The sequence below is a fragment of the Solanum stenotomum genome, chromosome 3, assembly GCF_019186545.1.
Source record: "Solanum stenotomum isolate F172 chromosome 3, ASM1918654v1, whole genome shotgun sequence".
NCBI lineage: Eukaryota > Viridiplantae > Streptophyta > Magnoliopsida > Solanales > Solanaceae > Solanum > Solanum stenotomum.
The window spans coordinates 15,712,839-15,736,423 of record NC_064284.1 but is presented as its reverse complement, the minus strand read 5'-3'; the positions used below and the strand labels follow the sequence as shown (position 1 = coordinate 15,736,423).

General features: G+C 35.6%; 4 protein-coding genes across 5 annotated transcripts; 2 read left to right on the top strand and 2 right to left on the bottom strand.

Moving 5' to 3' along the window:
- The first annotated feature begins 3,595 nt into the window (after positions 1 to 3,595).
- LOC125860614 (protein MET1, chloroplastic) lies at positions 3,596 to 6,502 on the top strand. The gene is made up of 6 exons (XM_049540611.1): positions 3,596 to 3,753; positions 4,259 to 4,480; positions 5,006 to 5,172; positions 5,295 to 5,376; positions 5,490 to 5,558; positions 6,219 to 6,502. The coding sequence occupies exons 1-6, from the start codon at positions 3,628 to 3,630 to the stop codon at positions 6,387 to 6,389; spliced, it is 837 nt and encodes a 278-aa protein (XP_049396568.1). The 5' UTR covers positions 3,596 to 3,627; the 3' UTR covers positions 6,390 to 6,502.
- Positions 6,503 to 7,226: 724 nt separating this feature from the next.
- LOC125860230 (protein MODIFYING WALL LIGNIN-1) lies at positions 7,227 to 10,766 on the top strand. The gene is made up of 3 exons (XM_049540154.1): positions 7,227 to 7,509; positions 8,848 to 9,050; positions 10,185 to 10,766. Exons 1-3 carry the CDS (start codon positions 7,414 to 7,416, stop codon positions 10,516 to 10,518), a joined length of 633 nt encoding a protein of 210 aa, XP_049396111.1. The 5' UTR covers positions 7,227 to 7,413; the 3' UTR covers positions 10,519 to 10,766.
- A 733-nt stretch (positions 10,767 to 11,499) lies between these two features.
- LOC125857779 (cell division cycle 20.2, cofactor of APC complex-like) lies at positions 11,500 to 14,389 on the bottom strand. Of its 2 annotated transcripts, XM_049537421.1 has the most exons (5): positions 13,851 to 14,389; positions 13,130 to 13,399; positions 12,747 to 13,016; positions 12,082 to 12,663; positions 11,500 to 11,998 (listed from the first exon to the last, which is right to left on the bottom strand). In XM_049537421.1, the coding sequence occupies exons 1-5, from the start codon at positions 13,944 to 13,946 to the stop codon at positions 11,855 to 11,857; spliced, it is 1,362 nt and encodes a 453-aa protein (XP_049393378.1). In that variant the 5' UTR covers positions 13,947 to 14,389; the 3' UTR covers positions 11,500 to 11,854. The 2 variants fall into 2 exon arrangements, with proteins under 2 accessions (XP_049393378.1, XP_049393377.1); XM_049537420.1 differs by having other exon boundaries at positions 11,790 to 12,663.
- A 1,961-nt stretch (positions 14,390 to 16,350) lies between these two features.
- Positions 16,351 to 22,839, bottom strand: LOC125857778 (uncharacterized protein At1g51745). The gene is made up of 3 exons (XM_049537419.1): positions 22,072 to 22,839; positions 19,476 to 20,512; positions 16,351 to 17,568 (listed from the first exon to the last, which is right to left on the bottom strand). The coding sequence occupies exons 1-3, from the start codon at positions 22,257 to 22,259 to the stop codon at positions 16,463 to 16,465; spliced, it is 2,331 nt and encodes a 776-aa protein (XP_049393376.1). The 5' UTR covers positions 22,260 to 22,839; the 3' UTR covers positions 16,351 to 16,462.
- Between the last annotated feature and the right edge of the window lie 746 nt (positions 22,840 to 23,585).

The following is a 23,585-nucleotide window of genomic DNA, read 5'->3' as shown; positions in this document are numbered from 1 at the left end:
ATAAATCATCTCCATTTTTTATGACCAACTAAAATGAAAAATGTGGCCCATAAAATGGGTAGAGATGTTAGAGTCGGTAAAAGCCCTACATTGGATAGGGAATGGACGGGTGGTTTTTGACTTGGATAATCTTCCCCTCATGAACTAGCTTTTGGGATTGAATTAGACCCAAATGTCATATTTTTACAAGAGAAAATATCATTTTAGACCCCAAAAAAGTCTAGTCTATCTCGAACACCATCTGTTTTTACGTCTAATCTCACAAGTTAAGTCTCTAACTAATATTGAATAGCACTTATCATGCAATCTTTATTGGTACCAACTCAAGACATGATACTAGAGATCCATTCAAATTATTGGCCTTTGTGTTATATTATTTACGTACCAAATTTTTATTTCAATTGTGAAATCCTTGGAATTTTAGTGTTCATATTGATTAAAATATGAGTTGTTATCACATTATATAGCCTCTACATCTTCTCTAATATAATTAAAATGTGTGGCAATTTTTTTAATTTAAGATACAAGTGGCCTTTACTTTTGTTATATAAATTTTAAGAAATACAGAATGAATTAGTCTCCATCTTAACCATTATTCCAATCAAAGGATGATTTGAGCATATGCTAAATGGGAATGAGATCGAAGGAATTTCAACATTTGAAAAGTACACCCAAAAAAATTCAGACGTTAATATTTTCAATCAACTTTTAGTCACTTGATTTAGTGGTGACATTTTTGTTCTTTGATTCAATTATCTTATGATTCGATTTAATTCTTCATTAGTGCATACCATACCAAATCAAAAGTAGTTCGATTTGATTCGATTATATAACATGTAACTATCATATAGTTATATCAAATTGAATTATTCATTTCTTCCATTTGTAGATTACTTGTATGCACCACTTTGTTATTTTAAAAATGTAAACATTCCAAGTTACATGGTTTCCAGTCTAATTTGTGAGACAATAAAGAAAGAAAGTCGACATGTTTGATTTTTTATTTTTTTATTTTTGGACTCGTGTTATTATTATAAAACATTAGAATAGCTAATCAGCTGGAATGTGACAATTTAGCAGATACAGTTTATTTATTTATTGGGATAGAAAATAGGAGCAACTTACAAAATAAAACTAAAAATATACTCCAAATATCTGGTGTTTGTGGATATTGTTTGCCAAATTTCTAGTTTTGAACTTTAATTTGTAAGTATTTAATCTGAAAAGCTTGTAAGGTTGAAAGTGAAAGAATATAAACGATTACCGCCAAAGATTGGTGGGCCGTATTTATCCTTTATTTTTAATTAAAATATTTTTTTAAAAAAATTTGACAAATTAATCAAATCTCAAAATGAATAAAATAGAGTTTTCTTCCTTTTTATTATCTTAGATATTTATTTTACGCATAAAGATATTTAATGAATAAGTACGTTTGGAGAAAGGATTGTGAATTTGTTTGAAGTTTCAAATTGAGAGGTGGTAAGCCAAAATCAAACATACAAAAATTATAATATGTGATTCTTTTACTACTATAAGGAATATAATTTTATTGATAAATAATATGAATACGATTCTATTTTTTTTCCCTCTTCTAAACTTTTTTCATGATTTAAGAGTTTAAACAATAAAATTCGTCTGGTAGAAAATCATGAAATTTCTACCCCTACACAAACATGAAAAGACATCAAAATAATTCTTAATCGAGTGAATTGTACATCATAATCCAATTTCCCCGATGCATCGTAGCCTAGTTGATAGATCACTATCTATATAAAATTACACTCAACCTGAAATCATTCAAATTTCTAACCTCACTTAGAGAGGTGTATTCAATCATAATCACACTGCATGATATTTCAACTATGGATTCACATATCAATAGTTGAATATTTTTTTAAAAATATAGCATTACTATACATGATTTCGAGAGGGAGCATGGAATCACGTGAACCCAGTGACCTTTTCCTGGGTACGCCTATGTTTAGAATTATTTTTTGATAAAGTATTTTCCATAATTTACTTCTTTGCTTTTGGATATACTATATGAAATTAGATTAGTTTAAAATTGAAGTTTTATTTGGATATGTAATGTTTTTTCATAAATATGTAAATTTATAAATTGTGAAAATTATCAAAATTTCTACTATTCTTATAAAATTATCAAATGATCAAATCATAGTTCATAAATAAAAATACCAAAATATCCTAAAGCACTACATTAATAAATCCTGTATCTCTTTTTTTTAATAAATAAATATTTACGATTATAAAATTCAAAATACACAATTTTATGAAGATTAGCTAATCAACAATTAATAATAACAATATAATTCTTTCGATGTAACAATTTCTTTCTCGTCGACTATGAATATAGGATATAATTTGTGTAAGACAAAGTGTATGGTATGTTCTCCACAGAAATATTTTCTTGAAAAATAAGTGAGTTTTTAATTTATTTTTAATATTTGGTAAGTAAGAAAGAAAATATTATCTCAAGAGCATTTAGGAATCGTTTGGAACACAAGTGTTTCATTTGCAAATGTTTCACAAATAAAACGCTCCTTAACAAAGAGAATTTTGTATCCAAAAGGACTTGAACCAAAAATCTCTAATTAAAGATGAAAGAGTACTTACCCATCTACTCAACGTCAAAATCAATATAATTATCTATAGGTATCAGTATTTCAATCTGTAGTTATACTATACATCTAATCTATCAAGAATAGGCCCAATGCCTCTACCATTTTATGAGGACAGAAATGGTGTTGCGTAGACATTTTCATAAAGAGTAATCTTGTGCTGGCCACTCCCACTATGCCTGGTAATTTTTATATATATTTTTTCATTCGGTATTCAAAATTCACATGAGACTCTGATTAATCTGGATTTGCATCGTATAGAGGGCTCTTTTCGAAGGAAATGTCATGTCCTACCTCACGTCTTTTGGTGATCATTGTAATTTTATAGGAGCTATTAACACTTTTTATTTTATTTTAACTTAAATTTTTTTATACATATTTAAATTGTTTTAAATATAACAAAAAGTACTTTTTTTTTTCTGAACAACTTAAATAGAAAAATGTGTTCCATAAAATGAATTGAGAAAATACCTTTTCTTGCAGCCCCCAAAGGGACTCATCTGTTTTCGAACACGGTTTGTTATAGTTTATTTGATCAAATTTTTGGGAAGTTAAAAGTGGTTATGTATTTAAAAAATTGAGATATTGAACTAAGTTTTTAAAAGAAAATAAGTATTTTTAAAAATATAAGGTGTTAGGTTAAGATTTTGAGGAAAAAAAAAAAGTGTATAGAAGTAATAACAAGAGTTATTTTTCATAAATTAAAAAGTTGTTTATAAAAGTTTGTCTAAACAATTATCATGTGCGTTTTTAATTTATTGATCAAAAATAATTTATTTCTCATCAAATTTTTTTTTTGAGAATAAACTATGGTATAAAACAGATAAAAGGTAGTAGAATAGTGCAGTGGGGCGTGTGGCTCACATGTAAGGCCAAGCTATCTGCCACTGGAGTGTTATCCTCTCCACATAATTTGCTGACATGAACACAAATTAAAGGCACACAGCACACCACACCACACCACATCCAAAACTAAAATTAAAAAATCATGGCATCTGCTGTTGTTGCTGGTGCTGCTTCCTCTTCTTGCTCTGTTTCCTACTCAAGAAATCTTAGCATCACCAAATCTAATTCCTCTATCCCATCTCTCAAGTCATCCACCACTCCATCCCAGGTATAATTCAATTCGTTATAGTCGAAGTCTGCGATCATCTCATTTAAAAACATTATGTAGGGATAATAGCATGTTTAGTCCTTCAATTATGTGTAAATTCTGATTTTTGTCTATTTGAGTAAACACATTTGAGCTTTTTGATCATAAGGAATGTGTGTTTTTAGTATGTAGGGATCAGAAGTGCGTATTTCAATTAATTGAAGGTTAAATCTGCTTAATCTAATATAATTACCAAAATGTGTTGTGTTATGTCTCAATAGGCGTCTTCACCTAGAGGCGGAACCATGATTTTCACGGGTTCAAACAAGCCAAAAGGAGTTCAACATCTATTATATATACATAAAAAGTAATTTTAACAATGTATAAATAATATAATTTTCCGTTAAAAGAGGTTTGAACCCCCAACCTTACCTGGCTCTATCCCTGCCTGGAGGCTTGATTTCTTTTCATGGTATAAACATGTCAAATTTGAACATCTTCTGATCAAAATACTTTACCTCTTCAGAAAACTAGTTTTCAAGGGCTATCATTACAAGAGGCCAAAAGGGGTGTTTCGAATTCGTTCTTAGTCGCAGAGAGTAAAAGGAATGCTACTAGCAATAGTGGAAGTAGAGGCCTTGAGATTACTGCAAGAAAAGCAGCTGCTGCGAAGAATATCGAAGTTGAAGTTGATAAGCCATTGGGACTCACTTTAGGTCCAAAGCAAGGTGGTGGAGTTCTCATTACGGTTTGTAATTTGTTGCTCTCCATTATGTCGATTTATTTCGTTCTGTTTTAATGAGGCAATTACTAAAGAAATTCTCACAAGTTGTGGTCTAGTAACTAGGTCTAATCAGCCTGTTTTTTTGGTTGAACCATATTGTACAAGTTATGGAACTAGGTGAACGCGAGGGGTTCAATTGAATCCCCTTAGGCAAAAAGAGATACTCCGCGACACAAATGACTTAATTTTTGGTTATATAGAAATTGTTGAATCTCCTTAACATAAGAAAATGTTCTAGTGCAGTGATGAAGGGGTTCAAAAATTGTTTTATGTCATAAATTAAAATCTCAGTGTGGCAATTTTGCATTTTTTTAGTCTCCTTGTTGGAATTATTGGCTCCACTATCAATTTTAGATCGACTAGTGAGTAGTGACATTTTATCCACGGACAATGTAAAACTGTTTTACACTACTGGTGCAAAAGTTGCCTAATACGAAATGAATTGTTGATGTTAAGAGCTTTTTTGTTGTTCTGTTTTGAATGAATTAGGGTATAGAGAATGGCGGTAATGCTGCAAGGGCAGGCCTTAAGGTTGGTGACCAGGTAGTCTACACAAGTAGCTTCTTCGGTGACGAACTGTGGCCAGCTGATAAGCTTGGATTTACGAAAACTGCCATACAGGCCAAGCCTGATTCTGTCTACTTCGTCATTAGCAGGTTAGCAGTGAAACATTTTAATGATCTTATGAAATAAAACATCGCTGCGTATGAGTAATGATGTCTGTATTAACAAAAGATGTGAGTTTAACATACTTCAATTGGTTGATATTTTGATGCAGAGGTGCTGATGTAGATGTTAAAAGATTGCCCAAACGTCCTGCTCCTCCTCAATTTGGAAGGAAACTAACTGATGCTCAAAAGGCAAGTATTGATCTGTGCATCATTAAAGATGTTCATATATAATTTGTATTTGCTTGATGTTCATCCTTTGTATTTGTTTCTTTGCGTAATCGTCTATAGTTCATTGTCTTCAGGTCAGAGCAACACACATTTGCCTCGACTGTGGTTACATATACACCTTGCCTAAGTCTTTCGATGAACAGGCAAGTTTCTGCACTCTACTTTATATGTGTTCCAATACAAGCTTATAATCTCTTTTTTTGGGCTTCAGAAACTTGTTGAGATAATATCTCAAATGGTCACTCAACTATGAGCTCATAGTTGACTGACTCTGTGAGTCCATAGTTGAATGACTTTCTGAGATATTATCTCGGAACTTGTTAGACAATTTTGGATCTTCTGAAGTCTCTGCTTCTCCTTGAAATTGTTGGCATTTTAACATTATAAACACTAGATCGAACATAATTTTATACAAAATAAGTAGATGGGCATACCAAATTGAGTCATGTCGGATTAACGTAGGATTAAGTTATTTCCACTCTACAACTCTTCCTCAAGATGACAGCGTCAATGAGACAACAACCACAATCTCTTTTGTTTCAAGACAAATGATGTATTGATATAAAGAGTAGAGAGGGGACCTAATTGCAAATAAAAAAAACTAATGGCTCTGCCATATAGCCTACACTCACCACCTTACTAGATCCACCAAGCACATAGCGCCCTCTTTTTGGTATGTAGGTTCTACTTACAGGCTAACCTCTTGATTGTCTTTGTACTCCTACTTACTTTATGCCTGAGCATTTGTATATTTACGTGCATAGACAAATAACGTTATAATTTGTTGCGTTTGTTGGATGCAGCCCGAGGACTATGCATGTCCACAATGCATAGCACCAAAGAAGAGGTTTGCAAGATATGATGTTAACACTGGGAGAGCAATTGGAGGAGGATTGCCACCAATTGGTGTCATTATTGGTCTCATTGCTGGTATTGGTGGTGTTGGAGCATTACTAGTTTATGGTCTTCAGTAACATCTTTTATCAATTCAAAATTTTCCTCATGATTTATTATACCTTAAAAAGTGTTACTTAAATGCTTGTGCTTATATAATTACACGTTCTTGAAATGAAGCTCAAGTGTGCATTTTTTTTTACAAGGGAGAGTAGAACTAACGAGTTGATGATACGTGTATCCAAATCAATCGATGTGTAAAGAAAACTTGTTAATTTTCTAAAATATATATAATCAAGTATTTATATTCTTCATAATCATTGTCGTACTATGATGAATGATCAGAGGCATATACAGGTTTAGAAAGAAGGCAAAATTGTCACATCCTAATGATATTTGATATTTCTACACCACGGTTCATCTCTTATTTTATTACTATAGCAAAAAATATTGACAACAAATTTAATATAGCGGCAGACTTGATAATACTGTTAAGCAATATAAATATGAATTGGTAAATATAGAATATTTGAATGATTATACGAAAAAAATTATCTAATGAAAGGGACATTTTTTTACTAGTAACACGACTATTATCACTTAAAAGTGGACTAATCATTTTACTTTAGTGAATTCCATCATGAAGACTGAAGAGTTCGCACTATTTTCATTACTTAATTTTTGCCCCTATTCTTGGCTTTTCCTTTCTTTCCCCTCTTTCATAACGGGTATACTGTCTTCTTAAATTTCCTATTAAGTCAAACTCACTACTTTTTACGAAAAGGTGGAAGTGTTTTTACTCTTTTTGACTCTTATCTCGTATAGGAAAAAAGGCGTTTAATTTGCCAACCCATTATCAGTAATTTTGTCTTGAAAAAATTTGTGGTATATATTTTCACTAAACGACAATACAGAGAGTGACGAACTCATCCAGTTTCTGTGCCACTGCCACTTTTAAAATTCACAAGCTTTACATTGCTTCCTCTCTAGACTTTCCCCTTTGCCCCCTTTTTCTTCTTTTCTGTTTGCTGCTCTTTTTTTACAGCGAAAAAGATCAGTTTTTGAGTGACACCAACAGTCTAAAACAAGAAAGAAAGAGTTGCTATGGAGAGAAAATCGATAATAATTTGTGGGGTTGTGGGATTTCTAGGGCTATTATCTGCCGTTACTGGTTTTGCTGCTGAGGCCACAAGGATTAAGGTAGTTCATTGTTTCCCTTTAAAGGAAAAACCCAAGATTCCATTTTTTTGTTGTGGGGTTTCAAATATTTTGCTTTCTTTGTTTGTTTATGGTCGGGGAGGTTTAGTTCATTTGTTTAATCTGGAAAACTGGTATGGTTATACTGTGTTCTTTAATTTTTGTCAAATCTTTGGTTCAAATGAACTGAAAGGTTAATTTACTGTTATAATCTAAGACAAAGAATACTAATAGATGTAGGGTTAAATGAAGATTTCTTCAGTTCTTTGTCATTTGGCTCTTTTACTTTTGTGGTTATGAACAATGAACAACACAAATTCTATTCCTTTTAGTTTCATTATAATTCCAAGCTACTCCTACAGAAAAAAGAGATTTTTTTTGTTCTTGGACTATTAGGTGAGGTCAAATTTGAGCCGAAACTACATTCTGCCCTTGAGATGTTTGCTCCTAGTAAAACGTAGTGGTCATGTGATGGCCAATGTAAGGGAACCCATCATCTCTAATTCAATTGTTAAAGACTGGATTCTTATCATCAAGTTTGCTCTCCTTTGGAGAAAAAACTTTTTGGGCTGAGTCTGGGCGTATTCAGCTGAGTTTCCATTGGAAACAACCTCTCTCTGCCTTCACAAGGTAGGGCAAGGCTGTGTACACATTACCCTCCCCATACTCCACTGTGTATGTTGTTGTTTGTCTGGGCGCATTCAGCTGAATTTGAATGGTTTCTGAATGTTAAGGCTTTGAGCATCTAGATATAGATAGATATATGCTCACCTTGGTGTCACTCTCACTCCATGATTTGGTTTCGTCCCTGCTGATCTTGGTTGCAGTTCCATATGATTGTTCCTTGAATCAGGGAATAGTATGTTTCACTTTAGTGGAGAAGATTTCAACTTATATTGGACAATGCAAGCAATATCTCAAAACCTGCTGACTTTCTCCGCTGTCTCCTACAATATACCTGCCGGTGAGGTAGCTCAGGGGTAGGGAATGAATAGTTTCTAGGAGGTGAGTGGAGGAAATGTGCAAGTATATTGACTTTCAGATCATAACACTCATTGCCCTGCTATCATTCATAAGTCATAACTGCATGGGAGTAGTTTTATGGGTGGGGTTTGGTGGATGGAGAGAGTGCGAATGGATTAAGAAAAAGAAACCTTTGATGGTAATTTGGTTGCATGCTAAATTCCATAGGATGATTACAGGATTTGAGTTACTTTCATTTCATGTTTGCTGTTGGGAATTTTGGTTCCGTAGAATATAGGGGTAAAGAGAGTTCATGTTTCCTGGTTTGCTCAGAGGGTCGTAGTGACTAATTTATAGTACTATCCAATTATTCTTCAGGGTTCTCAGGTCCAGGTTCCGACTCCTACAGAATGTGTATATCCAAGGAGTCCTGCACTGGGTCTTGGATTGACTGCTTCTGTGGCTCTTATGGTTGCTCAAATAATTATCAATGTAGCAAGTGGATGTGTCTGCTGCCGGAAAGGCCAACATCAATCAGCATCTAATTGGACGCTAGCACTAATATGTTTTGTTGTATCCTGGTAAGTTGGTTATGGATTGATTATTAACTTCAAGTTCAGTAGTCATTATTGCAATACATTTAGATAAAAAGGAATATTCATTTGTTTCTCTGTATCCTTGTAATTTGGCTTACTGCTAATTAGATTCAAGTTCAGTTGGTCATCATTGCAGTGGATCAAATGGAGGTTGACCATAATAACAGATAGTAATTGTTGTTCTATAGTTTCTGTGAGAATCTTGCATTGTATGTGTTGGGACGTCTTAGAAACCTTATATATATGCAGTCAAGGCAAAGTAGACGTTCATTATTCCTACATTCAGAAGTTGACTTATTCTGTGTTGTTGCCCCTTCAACATCACAACACTTTTTCTTCTTTTTTTCTGAGAAAGAAAAAAAGCACCCTTTGACATCAGATTAATTTAAACAAATCACTATTGTATTTTTTCTGATCTGTCCTTTACAATGTCAAATCTTGACCAACGAATGAAAGTTGAACCTATTTTGTCTTGTATAGAAGGATGATAAGATATCTATCAATGTTCTTGAAGCCAATAAGTTGCCTTACAGCTGTAGTGCTGGCTCACATACTAGTAATGAATGCATGTGCAAACTTTTTTAGCAATTTTTGGAAGTATCATAATTTGAGAATGTGTTGTGACTTGTGGATATGAGTATTTAATAATGTTGGACTTTTACTCCTCTTTTAAAGGATAGTAATTAATCCAAATATACGTTATCGTTCTTATGACTTCACCAACCAATGGTACGTTTCTGGTCCTACAGATGCAATTTCCAGTGCACTGTGTTGAGGTGGTGATGTGCAAGGGAGATGGGCAGAAGCCTACTTCCTTTTGTCTCCCTTTTTTTATCCTCAGCCTATTCAAACTTCATGGAATGTAGTCCTTGTAGATTAACCTCTGCAGTATGTGATTCCAAAAATGTAGTCTAGCTGATGATGTTGGACCTCCAATTTTTGTATTGACCTTGAGATATCATTGCCCCTCAAATCAGACTTTTTTCTTCTAATTTTGCATTTGTTTTGGGGGTCATATGCATCGGAATATACTATCAGAAGTTATTTCTCTGGTGACCAATTTGATCTTACATATCATCCGAAGAAGCCCTAATACAAGTCTACTTACCACTTATGCAGGTTTACATTTGTTATAGCATTTCTATTGTTGCTAACAGGCGCAGCACTGAATGATCAGCATGGTGATGAGAGCTTGTATTTCGGCAACTACTATTGCTATGTTGTAAAGCCTGGAGTATTTGCTGGAGCTGCTATCTTGTCCCTTGCCAGTGTTGCTCTTGGAATCACCTATTATCTTTCCTTGACATCTGCAAAGAACATCAACGATCCATGGCGTCCACCAGCTCCAAGTCAAGGTGGCATTGCAATGGGACACCCACAATTTCCTTCACAGACCAGTCAGGAGCCAGTTTTTGTGCATGAAGATACTTATATGAGACGCATATCTACATGATTGTCCCTAGACCCATATAAACATAAGGAATGGAGGTGTTAAGGGTGTAAGAATCGTCTTCTGTATGTGAAACACTCTCCTTTGTGATCTATATCATACTATTTTTTTTGTTTTTTCATTTGCTATGGCAGTGATAGCTTAATTTTGTCGGAAATTTGTAGCCTGTAGCATGTATCTGGAGGTGATGTGTGTATGTAATCCAACAATGCTACATACTCTTGTATGAACTCTGTAGTTTCGAATAGCTATCATTAGTAATGGTTCTTGATCTAGTTTCACAGGGTTGGATTGTGAGGAAAGGAAAGCTGTCACTATTTGGCTTCACCTACTACTTGAACTTCAGAATTATTTTCCTGGACAATTGAATTTATGATTAGGAGGAATTTGAGTACTCTTAGAAATACAAAATGCTGAACACCTTCTTTAATTTGGAGCAAAAGCCCCATATTTTATATGCATTTGATTACCTTAGAGCTGGGAACTGGTTTGAACAAATCATTTATGTAGATTGTTTGACCTTTAACAATATACCAAGTGTAGGAAAATTTTGTGTGGCATACAGAAAGTACTTGAAGTTCTTCATAATAGTGACAATATAAGCCAGCTTTGCACATACTTCAATAAAAATGGTTTTTTTACTTTTCAACTTTTGGCCTCGGTTGTTCCATGGGCAACAAGTTTTGTCTCTTGTTGTTGAAGGCCATGGGGTCGTTTAAGGGCACTAACTATCAAACTTTTTGAATGGCTGAGGAAGGATGAAAACTTTTACTTTAGATAAGGTGAAGTTAAAAAAATATGCTTTCATGAAAAAGACATACTAAAAAAAAAAGTTGGTTGTTAGCCTTTCTTTGCTCAGTGATGGTGACATGTAAATAGATGTTTTACTAGTTTGGTTATATCCATGATGGGGACCTGTAATAAGAAGTTGGGAAAAAATTGGTAACTTGATGGGAGGGAAAAATATTATCAAAGGAGATATAGTTTCAAAATAAATCATGTTGTATTGTATTGAGAAATACATATCATCATCAGAAAACTGTACAAGGGGATATGATATTCCTGGACAGGCCTTTTGTCACTATTGGTGTGCAGCCACTGTAATAGAATCAACAAATCAAACAAAGAGAAAAAAAAGATCTCTTTTTACATACAGTTGGGTCTGGTCCAGGATACCAATATAGTTAATGAAATTAGAACTGAATTTACAATTGTCTTCTTCAGTCAGCAGTCTTTTGTTCCAGTATATATGTTCTTCAGTCAGCAGTCTTTTTGTTCCAGTAAATATGTATTAACAAGACTGTACAGAAATGTTCAGCATGCAATTTTCTATTGTCATTCAGCGAATACCACGGTTCAGGTGAGCGAATGGTTCAGGATTTGCCTTTGGTGCAGGTTTTGCTACTTCAGGAGTCCCAAATACATTCCAGAATCTGAGAGTTTCATCTCCAGCTGCAGATGCAACTGTGCAACCATCTGGACTCTGCAAAACGATAAACAAGAAAATGAATACCTTTGTATAAACACAACAATGATGCAAAATATACAACAATGATGAAAATTTACCTGAGCCATGAAAAGTACTCTGGATGTGTGGCCAGTTAGCTCAGCTACCTTTACCATAGAAGGGTATTTCCAAAGGGTGAGCTGATTCTGAGTGAAACCATGAGAACTTAGCAGCTCACGTTCGTTCTTGTTCCACAGTAGGGAACACACCTGAGATCCTGTATCAATTGAGTTCAAGCAAGCACCAGTGTGGGTATTCCAGAACTTTATGCACCTGTCGCTTCCACCACCACCAGAGGCCAATAAGTTACCCTGGAAAGGGCACCAAGCAAGGGCTTTAACAGCAGCTGTATGATCTTCCAGCCTGTGAAGCCATTGTGTTGTAGAGTTGGAAGAAGCCATTGATCTGTCCCATATGTGCAGGAGGTTGTCATTCCCACCACTAGCTAATTGCTGGCCAGAGGCTGACCATTTTAGACCACAGACTTCTTGATGATGTCCTTGGTAAGTGTCAACAATGGGATTCCTTATTCTCACATCATTGTTTATGATTTGACCATCCATTCCCCCAGTTGTTAAAATGTGATTGTTCCAATCTAGAGCACCAACTCGGGATCTGTGACCGCCTTTCAAAGTTCTCAACTGCATCAAAGAATTAAAAAATGTTAGCATATGAATATTTGTTTTTGTACTATGAAGAAACCAGAAGAATTAAGGAAACATACCAGTCGATTTGCTGTAGTATCCCAAAGCTGAACTTCAGAATTGTTAAGACCAACAGCAATATGTTGACCATCAGGAGCCCATTTAACACTTGTAACAGGGCCATTTTCTTCATCAACAGTGACTAGTTCTGAAGTAGCACCATCAGATGCATCCCACAGATACACAGTGCCGCCAAGAGCAATAGAAAGAACATTGCTTCTGCCCCAGTCTAACAAATTCAAATAGTAATCATCCATGATATCTGGAGCATCTAATGTCCTCTCAGAAGTCTGCATATAAAACAAATTGAACCTTTAAAAACTTTTCATCCAAAAAAGTTATCTTTGGTGCAGATTGTGCTTCTTTGCAACAATTGGAATTTGGTCTAGGAAAATGCAACTACCTGAGGAATGTATCGACGGGGCTTTGCAGTTTTGTTCTGTTGAACAGAGGCAATCTCATTAGGAATGGCCTCAACAGGAGTTGGTGGTTTGTTCTTGAACGCCAGAATGCGAGTCCTGTTCATGTTGAAAGTTTCTGCAAGCTGCTTCCTGTATGCCTCTCTGGAGGGAGAGCTGACAGCTGGGTTTTCCTTACCTTTCCTTCCCTCTGTCAGCATGTAATGTGCATAGTCGAAATCCATCGCTGATCGATTTGGAATAAACCTATCCAACTGTTAAAAGACAACAAATCAACAGTTGGTGAGATATTCATGTTTCCATCTCCAAAGAAAGCGGGAAAACAGCTTCTGACAATCGAAAACCCCAGCCCCCGCCGTGTTCATGTTTCAGCCCCCATTCCACCCAAACCACCCACATAATTTGACACAAGGCAATAACAGAACAAGGGCATATCAGTGATGCTCAATCAGATCAAAAGCAAAATTGGCAAATTATTGAAAACCCATATCCTCATTTTATCAAAATCCCCTTTATTGACAAGATGAATTCTTGAGATACAGGGTAATCTTAGTAGCTTAGTTGGGGTTAGCTACCTGAACTTTCACTTTATTAGTGAGAATTCAATTCCCCACCTCGTAATCCCCTCCCCCGCCCTCAATTCCCATCTAATCAAACACAATTAATGACTAATAGAGAGAATGACTCAGAGTTTAGAATGCATACATTATCACGAGAATTTTTACGTTGAAGAAGTTGTTCCTGAAGAGGGCAACGAGACTGTTTCTTATTTGATGAGCCAGAGTAAGATCCTGCATCCATTAGTTAGCACCAGAAAAAAACACAAATATCGACAAGAACAAAGATAACAAACAAAAGAATCAAAATCCTTAATTAACAAACCCTGCAAAATCAAAATCAGATTGTAGACAAACAAATTCAAATGAAACAGTTATAATTGCACAGAAAAATATAAATCACGAGATGAAATCGCTTGCTTGTTCGCTTGAGATAGAGAGAGAGAGAGAGAGAGAGAGAGAGAGAGAGGGATTGATGAAGTTCTTCTCAGTTCATTGATGAATTTATACAAATTTCTTCAGAAGGTTTTTTGTCTGCGGTATGAGGATTCTAGGGTTTTGTCTCCAACGGCTATATTTCATTAGATTAGCCGTTGTAATTTACTTATTATTTGGACTAAATTGTCTATCCCCGTGGAGAGAGCACTCTGCATATATCTAGGGGTAGTTGGGTAATTTGATATTTATTTGTGTCCGCACTGCTAAATACTTGCACAAACACAATATTTACATCAAATTGAGTAATTTAATGAGAGAACACATTTTATTATTTATTCGCCATTAAGTATAAAATGTGTATTGAAGAGATATATGTCTTGCATTCATTGATTTAGAGCCTGTTTGGATGTGCTTTTAAGCTGGTCAAACTGGCTTAAAAGCCAGTTTTTGACTTATTAGAGTGTTTGACAATTATCAAAGTGACTTATTTTAAGTCAAAAACTGACTTATTTTAAGCCAAAAGCTAAAAGCTAGGGGAGGGGAGCTTTTTTTTTTTTTAACTTAAAAGTCCTTTTATGTTGACCAAGTATATTACGTTTTTGCCCTTAATTCTTTTATACAATTTCCAAATTGCCCATATTGAATTATTATTATTATTATTATTATTATTTTATTTTTTTTAATCATTCTTATTATTTTATTTTATTATTATATTTTATTTTATTTTATTATTATTATTTTATTATTATCATTATTATTATTATTTTATTATTATCATTANTGATATTTATTTATGTTCGCACTGCTAAGTACTTGCACAAACACAATATTTACATCAAATTGAGTAATTTAATGAGAGAACACATTTTATTATTTATTCGCCATTAAGTATAAAATGTGCATTGAAGATATATATGTTTTGCATTCATTAATTTAGTATAAATAATAGGTGTAAATAAATTTTATTGTAAACCACCCTACAAGAAGGTTCATAACTGCTCTTAAATTTTTGTGACATTATTTAAATTTTCCCTATGTTAAAAGTTGGGTTAGATATACTCTTCGCCTTACAAGATTGATTCAAATATTTTCTTATTTATTAAGAATAAAACTTTGTAACACGATTATACTTCTGTGACAACGATGGTCAGAACTAGAAAGTTCTTTTTATAGTTATCGAAACTCGAGTTATCTGAATTGTCTGTCGGCCTACTTCTATTTGTCATCGAGATGTAATCCAAGCAGGTTCAAGTGCCTGAAGAGCAAAAGAAGCTCACTATTCGGTGATAGCAACATCGTCTTCTTCCTCATAACCTATGAATCTATACCCTAACTTCAAATAAACCACTCTCAAATCGAGCCACGAAATCTTCACCTCTATCGAAACTTCATCAATACAACTATAAAACAATGGCAAAAATGAAGGTGTGAGATATTGGGTGATTTTTGTGTATTTCTTACGTGAGTGAAGTGGTGGTGGGGTAACGGTTCTTCAAGTGATATCTGAAGAGTGAAGAAGATTTATTGTTATGGGTATAATTGATTTAAAATAATGATGATGGTGGCTAAAATAAAATTGAAATCACACAATTTCATGTATAAATCTAGACCTTTTAGGATAGTTGAAGAGCAAATTTTAATGAATGTCACATCAAAAAAACAAAAAAGAAAAACGCCCCGTCAAAAAATATGTAATGAACAAAGAAGCGTGAATTATACAAACATAATGCATTGCCCGTTTGGGTAACACACTTATGTACATAACATTCCAAAGTACTAACAAATAAACTTATCACAAAAGAAGTACCTTCAACTGAGTCAAATTCTTCGGAACATAGCTGAATTTGAGCAACCCCATACCATGCTAAGGCAAGCTGGCGGATATTGCAGAGAAAAGGTGTATTTTTTTTCAGCAAGTAAGTTGCAGAGTTAAAGCCACCAAAGTTTGTGGCACCAAGTCATAGTATAGTTTCTGTTATACATGTACATTCATAATCTCATATATACGAAAAAGCACCTAAAACCTGTCTATCCAACCTCAGAGCACCACACGATCCCATGCCTTGAAAACTAAGGAGAAAAATTACATAAGGAAACCCAATATACAACTAAGTTAACATACTAAACAGAGTCCCAAAGCAGAGCCTACCTGCTTTGCCTTTAACATTCAAGCCGGGGGACATGAGACTGCATTTGCCTGGACAAAAAGATTAGCAAGAGATGGATGTACTAGCAAGTATAAGATTATTTCTTGTAAAATTTTACATGTTACTTGTATATTATTGCCTGTATTGCCTTCCTTTAGCCCATGCTACAAAATTATTATGGACGACGGCCCACTAACTCCTCATTCAACCTACTGAAGACTAACTTTACCGGAATACAAGCTACAACAGTTGGTAGTGTCTCTTGTTTGAGTGCCCCATCCACTTGATAACTGTTGGAATCACTACTTTGTTTCTGCTGTGAGGCTATCGAAGAAAGCGTCCTTATCTTTTGGTTAGAAGATAAACTAACCTTTTTCCCTGGCTTTCTTGAAAATGTTCTTTCTATGGGAGGCCGGGAAGTGGCCTTCCTCGTAGTGCTTGCCTTCTGTACAGTAGCTTTTCGAACATTTCTGTGATGATCAGAACCCTGGACATGCTTGATTCCTTCAGGATTATCTTTTGCTGATGATACATGTGGCCTTGGAACACGAACATTGGCAGTCCGGCGAGCAGTTCTCCATGTAGGTTGGAGTGACGGATCATAACCCAATGTTTCTGGATAATTATCAATATCCCCAAGGAAGCTGTCAGTAGAACCGTTTGCAAGGGTTTCAACTTGGATAGGATGCCCGATTATTGCCTGCCCATTTAGCTTACTCATCAATGAAATCATAGGCACATGTTCTCTCTGATAACTTGACTGGACTTTCAGATCTACATCTACCAGCATGGTCCTGCCACCAACATGACGGTAGCTATTCATAGGATCAAAATATTCGTCAGCCTCCTCCCAGTATCCTCTAATTGAAGGTTGATCATCCCAAGCCAAATCCCCCCAACTCAACATGTTTCGGCTAGCCCTACCCGGAGCTTTAGATCCATATCCAGCCATTTGGACACTGGAGTTTGTAACCACATCATCCTGAAGACAAGCATAACCTCCCTTTTCTTTGAAAGTGGACATATGACTGGGTCTCCTTGCAAGATCTCCATCAAAAGAATCAATAGGCCTCTTGTTAAGACTTCGGTTATTCCTTTTCCCTTTTAGTTTCCATTTAGACACCCCAAAACCAGAAGAGGCAGATTCCTGATGACAAGGATGAGAAGTGCCATCTGCGAGTGTAAAATCATCAACCTCCTCGCTGCTCATGCTACCATGTTCAGGTAGTGCTTCAGATCTTCCAAGATATTTGGGTTCTAATTCTATAGATACAGCACCATCTGCACATCAAACAAACTACATTAGCCTACCTAAGCAAATTATTCTTCACTTGCCCTCTCTATTTAATGGGAGAAAAAAGGCCACCTGAAGATGGGTGATCTCATTTATTGTTGCCATAGGAATTTCAAGCAGCAATATGCATGGAAGAATCGATGTATAATGTATTTTTCCTTCATAAGCTAATGTGCAATGTATATAAGGGTAATGGGTTGTAAAATGGAACATGGACCCAGGGGCGTCAGAAAAGGTATTTTGGAGTTCACGGCAACATTAATGCATTATACCACCCATTTAACACCAAAATTATGATAAAAAATGATCTGCACCATACCTAACTTCTAGCATTGTATATCGAGAACTAGTAACGATGCGAGTTCACCAAGAAGTCAATCCCAAGTATGACTATGAAGCAAACTACCAATAAACTATTCTATGGTAGAAGAACAGGAAAATTGAGCAAGCAGCAAACTGTAATAGCTACACACAACAGACACTGCTACATTTTTCGTATAATAAGTCAACAGATATGGATGGAAGGGAACTCGACAAAGTAACTTCAAGCATTTTTTTCCCGGATAAGTGTTATTGAGAAGGGTAAAGCATTTTTTCCTGGATAAGTGTTATTGAGAAGGGTAAACCACTACAAGTTTAAAACCTGAATACAAAAAGGTCACAACCCGCTGTTCCACCTAGCAACAAGAGTCAACTAGAATTGGACAAATCACAAATAGTACTTGTGCTCACCTAAAAGGCTAAGTCCTTGTATGTTGAGAGATCATACTGCATTCTGTGAACTTTCATATAGGTTCTTCCCTTTCTCAAAAAAAAGAAAGAAAGAAAGGTTGTTCTCTATGTAAAACCTTTTTTTTCAAGTCTATTTCGTCTTTCAGATATTTTGTACTAAGCACCCTCTTCATACTAATTCTTAATACAAAGTTTGATCAGTTACTTTTCAAAGAAACATACGACTATATGGGTGTAAAATTCAAGGAAGTTGCCAAAATCAAGCTGATAATGTAAACCAGAGTAATATGGGTCCATTCTGGCAATCCCTTCCAGAGAAGTTGTCAAGAAAGGGACCTAAATTATTCTATTGGATGCTTCCAAGTTTTTTCATAAATTTTAATGGATGCTTCTGATTCTCTTTTCAATAAACTCCACCGAAGAATGTACCGGCGCATAACAGAATATAAAACACCACAACTCCAACCACATAACATTAGTTAAGACAAGAAAATCATCCGCTTCAGCAGGTAGGTCAAATCTTTCGGATGGCATTGTGTCTTAGACTATCAATGCACAGGGAAGTCCCTAATTGAACTTGCACATGCTTAGACAACTCCATTGGGCTTGCTCACTGGTTATGAAGAAGTTTCTACCCTAAAATTCCCAGTACAAGCCTTTTGACTCATCTGCCAACAAGAATGACAATGGTCATGGGAAAACATGCGTACTAATAGAAAGAACCAGAAAATGGAGTACTAGTTATAATTTGTTTTGTAGTTCCGGAGTATAAGTTATAATTTGATGCACAGAAAGGGATGAACACAAAAGACGAAATGTTCCTTGAGAAAAATTCAGCACTTTCTACTAAACAAAGAGTAGTTCATGCAAAAAGTGACTCAGGCATTAAAAAAATGACATAGTTCAGCTAATAATATCTTCTTTCATTCCCATTGTTAATAATATTATTTACCTTATCCAAAAAAAAAAATAGTTCAGCTAATCCATGTAATCTTCAAGGACTCCAAATATTTAACTTTTGGAGCAATAAGGATCAAAGATTTCAATAGTATAATTCTGCTTCATTTCTTAACTTGTAATTTCTTTTATCTTCAACTGGAGAAAAATAATAAGTAAATGATGCACATATAAGGGTCAAGGGTGAAGAGAAAAAATGGAGAACCTGAGAGTGTAGCCAACTCATCATCGGTATCTGATTCCAGAGAATCTGACTCGGTTGAATCAGTTTCAGTGAACTCTGTTGAACCACAACCATTCTGTTCACACAAGACAACAGGATGAGAACAATTGTTATCTTCAGTCTTCAATGTTGGAAATTCAATCTGGGATTGATGACTCTCGTCAACACATAAACTGTTGCTAGGTTCAACTGCCAGATACCTAAAACTGATATTCTTTGTAAGTGATTCAACTTGAGGCAGTTCCTTTCCTGTACCAGAGGTGGAAATGGAAGCTGGCTCCGGCTGAGGGAGAGAAACTGGCAAATTTTCAGAACTCTGCAAAACATGAGCAAGAGGGCGGCGCCTATCGCGCCTCTTGACAAGGACGTCTTCTACCAACGCATCATCTGATGGTTTCCTTTTCTCCAATGTGCTTCTTTTCTCAACATTAACCAGGCCTTCTGCATTATTACTCTCATCAGGAACAGCACGAGCACTGCTATCAAGCACAAGTTGGTCTGTACCACTTAAAGCAAGTGATAGAGAATGATTATGTTCAGAAGGAGCAGTACTAAGACCAAAATCTTGTAAACCTCTCATTCTCGGAAGTACACCAGAATTATCAACATCCCCACTAAGTTGATTTCGATCTTTGGGTACCTCTGTGGTCAAAATATTTAATGCTTTCTTGTCCTCAAGGGAGGCAACAGATCTAGTAGAAACTTGATGGCACTTAGGTCCTATGTGTCTCCCATTCCCATTTTCCGGGTATTCTGATGACGTCAAAGACTCTCTTCCAACAAAATCAGCAGTAGATTTATTGTTCTTATCAGTGGATGAATAACCTGCTCCATATTTTTTGTCTAACAAAAGCCTCTCAAGTTCAAGAGCATGAAGTATAGCATCTTCTCGACGTGCATATTTCTCTCTTTTCTTTGGAGGCATACCTTGGGAAGCTTCAGCCCGTTTAATACAATCATCAAATTCACCACAACGAAATGCTTTGACACGTTTTGACTTCTCCAAGTTATACCAATCCCTGGTAAGAAAGAGAAATACCATGACAGACCATACTACGAGTATAAGCTGTTTGTACATATTAGCCACAAGTAATAAAGATAAGAGGGCATTGGGAACGAAAATGCAGTATTCGACCAATTACTAACAACATTTCTAGAAATTAAGAGTGAACAGAGCAATTAAAATATGGCATTATTAGTCATCTTTGGCTTCTTTGTTCTTACCTATTTCATTTATCTTGAACATGTGAAATTTTACAGTTCTTTTACCTCTTATCATCACAATTGACACTTTCAAAGGTCTCAACCATTAAAAAGGCAGTATGGGACCACAATGAACCCACTTTCCAGGATAAGCAAACAGCAATTTGTCCAACAAAAGTAAACCCCATCACCAGGCCAAATGGTTAACAAACTTTACCAGTAATTCATGCAAAAGGCAGACTCTTCTCTTAGAGAGAACAAGCAAAAAAGGAGATTAAGCCCAAATGTCTGGCCTATTACATGGGTAAAAAATCCTTGTGCATAAAAATGAATTAAGAGATATTCCAGTACCAAAAAGAGTTATATATTGAATAAATTAAATTTAATCCCAAAGTTAGAACTCTGTAACAACTACGAATGTTTAGGGTCCCCCACTAAAAGTAAGTTTTCCCCTAGCATCACCATAGCCTGGCTGAGAGATTTGAGGAGAAGTCCATCCCCCATCCCCAATTTTTTTGTAAATCAGTAGTAAAGCCCACTCCTGTTTTCCAAATTCCAAGCAAGGTAGCAACTTTTCCCTTTCTTCCTCTCACGCTCTATCTTCTTTTCCTCTCAATTGCGTGGGAGTGGGAGTTTTAGAGTTTCCAGAGTTTCAGTCAAGCTAGACTCAATCAATAAACTTTGCATGCTTTGGTCTCAACCAATAGATTGTGAGAAAAAGGCCTATCATGAATATAAACTGTGGAAAAATGCGATCCATTTGCTATCAAAGAAGAAGATAAACATAGGGCATTGCCCTAACAAAAATCTACGCACAACATTTCCTTTCAGTCTGCACAAAGCAAAAGGAATTTCTTCAACCACTATAAATAAATTTGGCATCCGAATCCATCCAGTGTGTAGTGTAGCTGTTACTGATAGCCTCCAGCTTAAGAATCTACGCTACCAATGCCAAAGAACTAGTGAGACCACTCATTTTCATCTAATTTACCATACGACACCCTGCCTCTTTTAAATATTCACGACAGTGAGCCTAGCTCAAATGCCATATTGTGCTACCTTTGCCATTGGACGAGTGCCCCGGAGGCAGAATTTACTTCACCTATCTTGATGAAGCAAACAACTCTAATCGTCAACTATCTGACATACAGTTATAACTGCATTTAGTCCAACTTTTACCGTGAACTTATATTTCTCTGCAATAAAGACTCCCATGTTTGTCATAAAAAACCATAGTAATACAAAAGTTGTTTCAATTACAAGTCTTCAACAACCAACATGCAGTAATAAGGCTGAGTACATACTGGTGTCATATTTTTCAACAAAATTGAAAGTCTTTCAGAAAGAGAAAAAGATCATCGAAAAAGGGACTTACACACTAGCATCTTCCCTGCCAAGAAGCTTGACTGGAGTTCCAGATCGTGGAGACATCAGATGAGTAGCAGAAAGCTCATTAGTCCCCAATATTTTACCAGGCCACCATGACCCATTTCGCCTTCGGACCCAAACAATACTTCCAGTATCGCATTCCAACATTCCTCCTTCCGTTTCTGAGCTTCCCATTCCTTAAAACAATTATCTATACAATCTATAAACTGCTAAAAAGATCAACGGTTCCTTCTTTCATATTTTTCTCGCCAAACCCAATTCTGTACTATAATTCTAAACCAATACAACATCAATTACGTTTCAAATTCATGCAAACCATAAATAGTTAGGGCAACCAACTCACCTACCCGTCTTCAAATCAACAAAACTCAACGATCAGGCGTAGATTATAAGGGGCTTTGATCGCTCACCCACCGGAAAAGAAAAGACACAACTGGAATTGAAGAAGCGCACAACATGAAGATCTAATAGAAAAAATGAAATTTAGGGTTAGGGTTTCCATTCAAAATTAGGGAAAGTTCATATCTATTCGCTTCTGGTGAAATTGATCACCGGAGGAATTGAAGAATCGCAAGAATTTATCGCCTGAATCTGAATTTTGGCTTTGTGAATTGATGAAAGAGGAGATTGAGTCAAGTCTAAATCAGTGGTTACAGTATTTGACTCACTGGTTAACAGTGAGAAGTAAACCGAACGAATTGTTTCTGCAAATACGGCAACGCGTGGAGCGCGTATGTTAGGCCCACTTTAGCCTTCACTTTGTCAACTGGGCCCAGTCCATTTTTCACGTTAATGAAACATAAAGAGGCCTGGTGAAAGTGAAACATGGGGCATTTTTGTCAAAATTTTTAGCTAGCGTTAGTCATAGATTTTGGGAGCAGTTTTTTGTGTTTGGCCATGATAGGATTGCATTAGGGATCGGGCTTTAGATCGTTTCATTTTTTACTGGTCATGGATAAACTGACGCGATATATCGAAGATGATGTGTCATATTGTATATTATTCGTAGAATATTGAACCAAACAGAAGTTGTTTGGTATGGTATTCGGTGAGCACCATTGGAAAAAAATAATCAAAATTTGAAAGAAATGAACTGAAGAATCGAATGTCCACCCCTATTTGAAGGTTGAGAATTAGGGTAGAAGTTTAGTTGGTAGTTGAGCGGATAAGCTTGGTGGTGGTACTTGGACATCCATCCTTACCGATAGTATTAACATTATTCTCGAATTATTTTTTAGAGGGGGGAGGGGCTACTACCTATATTTTTTTTGTGCTACGAATATCACATTATTTTTTGTCATACTATGCATACACTATATGTTGTACTGATCTACACATTATTTTGTTATTGTTACTGCTCTTATTTTTGTATACCCTTTTTCAAACTGCTTGTATATGCTTTGTCGTAAGGCGAGGTCCATCAAAATAGTCTATCTATCTCTACGAGGTAAGGGTAGGGTCTGTGTATATTCTATCTTCCCTGAACTCCATTTGTGGGAT

What these genes read in the sequence shown, in the direction of transcription:
- LOC125860614 (XM_049540611.1), top strand. Translation starts at nt 3,628, where the DNA reads ATGGCATCTGCTGTTGTTGCTGGTGCTGCTTCCTCTTCTTGCTCTGTT. An exon ending in GTGGTGGAGTTCTCATTACG is followed by an intron (nt 4,481 to 5,005) that starts GTTTGTAATTTG and finishes TGAATGAATTAG; the next exon opens with GGTATAGAGAATGGCGGTAA. An exon ending in CTAAGTCTTTCGATGAACAG is followed by an intron (nt 5,559 to 6,218) that starts GCAAGTTTCTGC and finishes TGTTGGATGCAG; the next exon opens with CCCGAGGACTATGCATGTCC.
- LOC125860230 (XM_049540154.1), top strand. Translation starts at nt 7,414, where the DNA reads ATGGAGAGAAAATCGATAATAATTTGTGGGGTTGTGGGATTTCTAGGG. An exon ending in CTGAGGCCACAAGGATTAAG is followed by an intron (nt 7,510 to 8,847) that starts GTAGTTCATTGT and finishes ATTATTCTTCAG; the next exon opens with GGTTCTCAGGTCCAGGTTCC. An exon ending in ATATGTTTTGTTGTATCCTG is followed by an intron (nt 9,051 to 10,184) that starts GTAAGTTGGTTA and finishes CCACTTATGCAG; the next exon opens with GTTTACATTTGTTATAGCAT.
- LOC125857779 (XM_049537420.1), bottom strand. Translation starts at nt 13,946, where the DNA reads ATGGATGCAGGATCTTACTCTGGCTCATCAAATAAGAAACAGTCTCGT. An exon ending in GTAAAAATTCTCGTGATAAT is followed by an intron (nt 13,400 to 13,850) that starts GTATGCATTCTA and finishes GTCTTTTAACAG; the next exon opens with TTGGATAGGTTTATTCCAAA. An exon ending in ATACTACAGCAAATCGACTG is followed by an intron (nt 12,664 to 12,746) that starts GTATGTTTCCTT and finishes TCTTTGATGCAG; the next exon opens with TTGAGAACTTTGAAAGGCGG.
- LOC125857778 (XM_049537419.1), bottom strand. Translation starts at nt 22,259, where the DNA reads ATGGGAAGCTCAGAAACGGAAGGAGGAATGTTGGAATGCGATACTGGA. An exon ending in GGCAGGGAAGATGCTAGTGT is followed by an intron (nt 20,513 to 22,071) that starts GTAAGTCCCTTT and finishes CTTTCTTACCAG; the next exon opens with GGATTGGTATAACTTGGAGA. An exon ending in TGAGTTGGCTACACTCTCAG is followed by an intron (nt 17,569 to 19,475) that starts GTTCTCCATTTT and finishes TTTGATGTGCAG; the next exon opens with ATGGTGCTGTATCTATAGAA.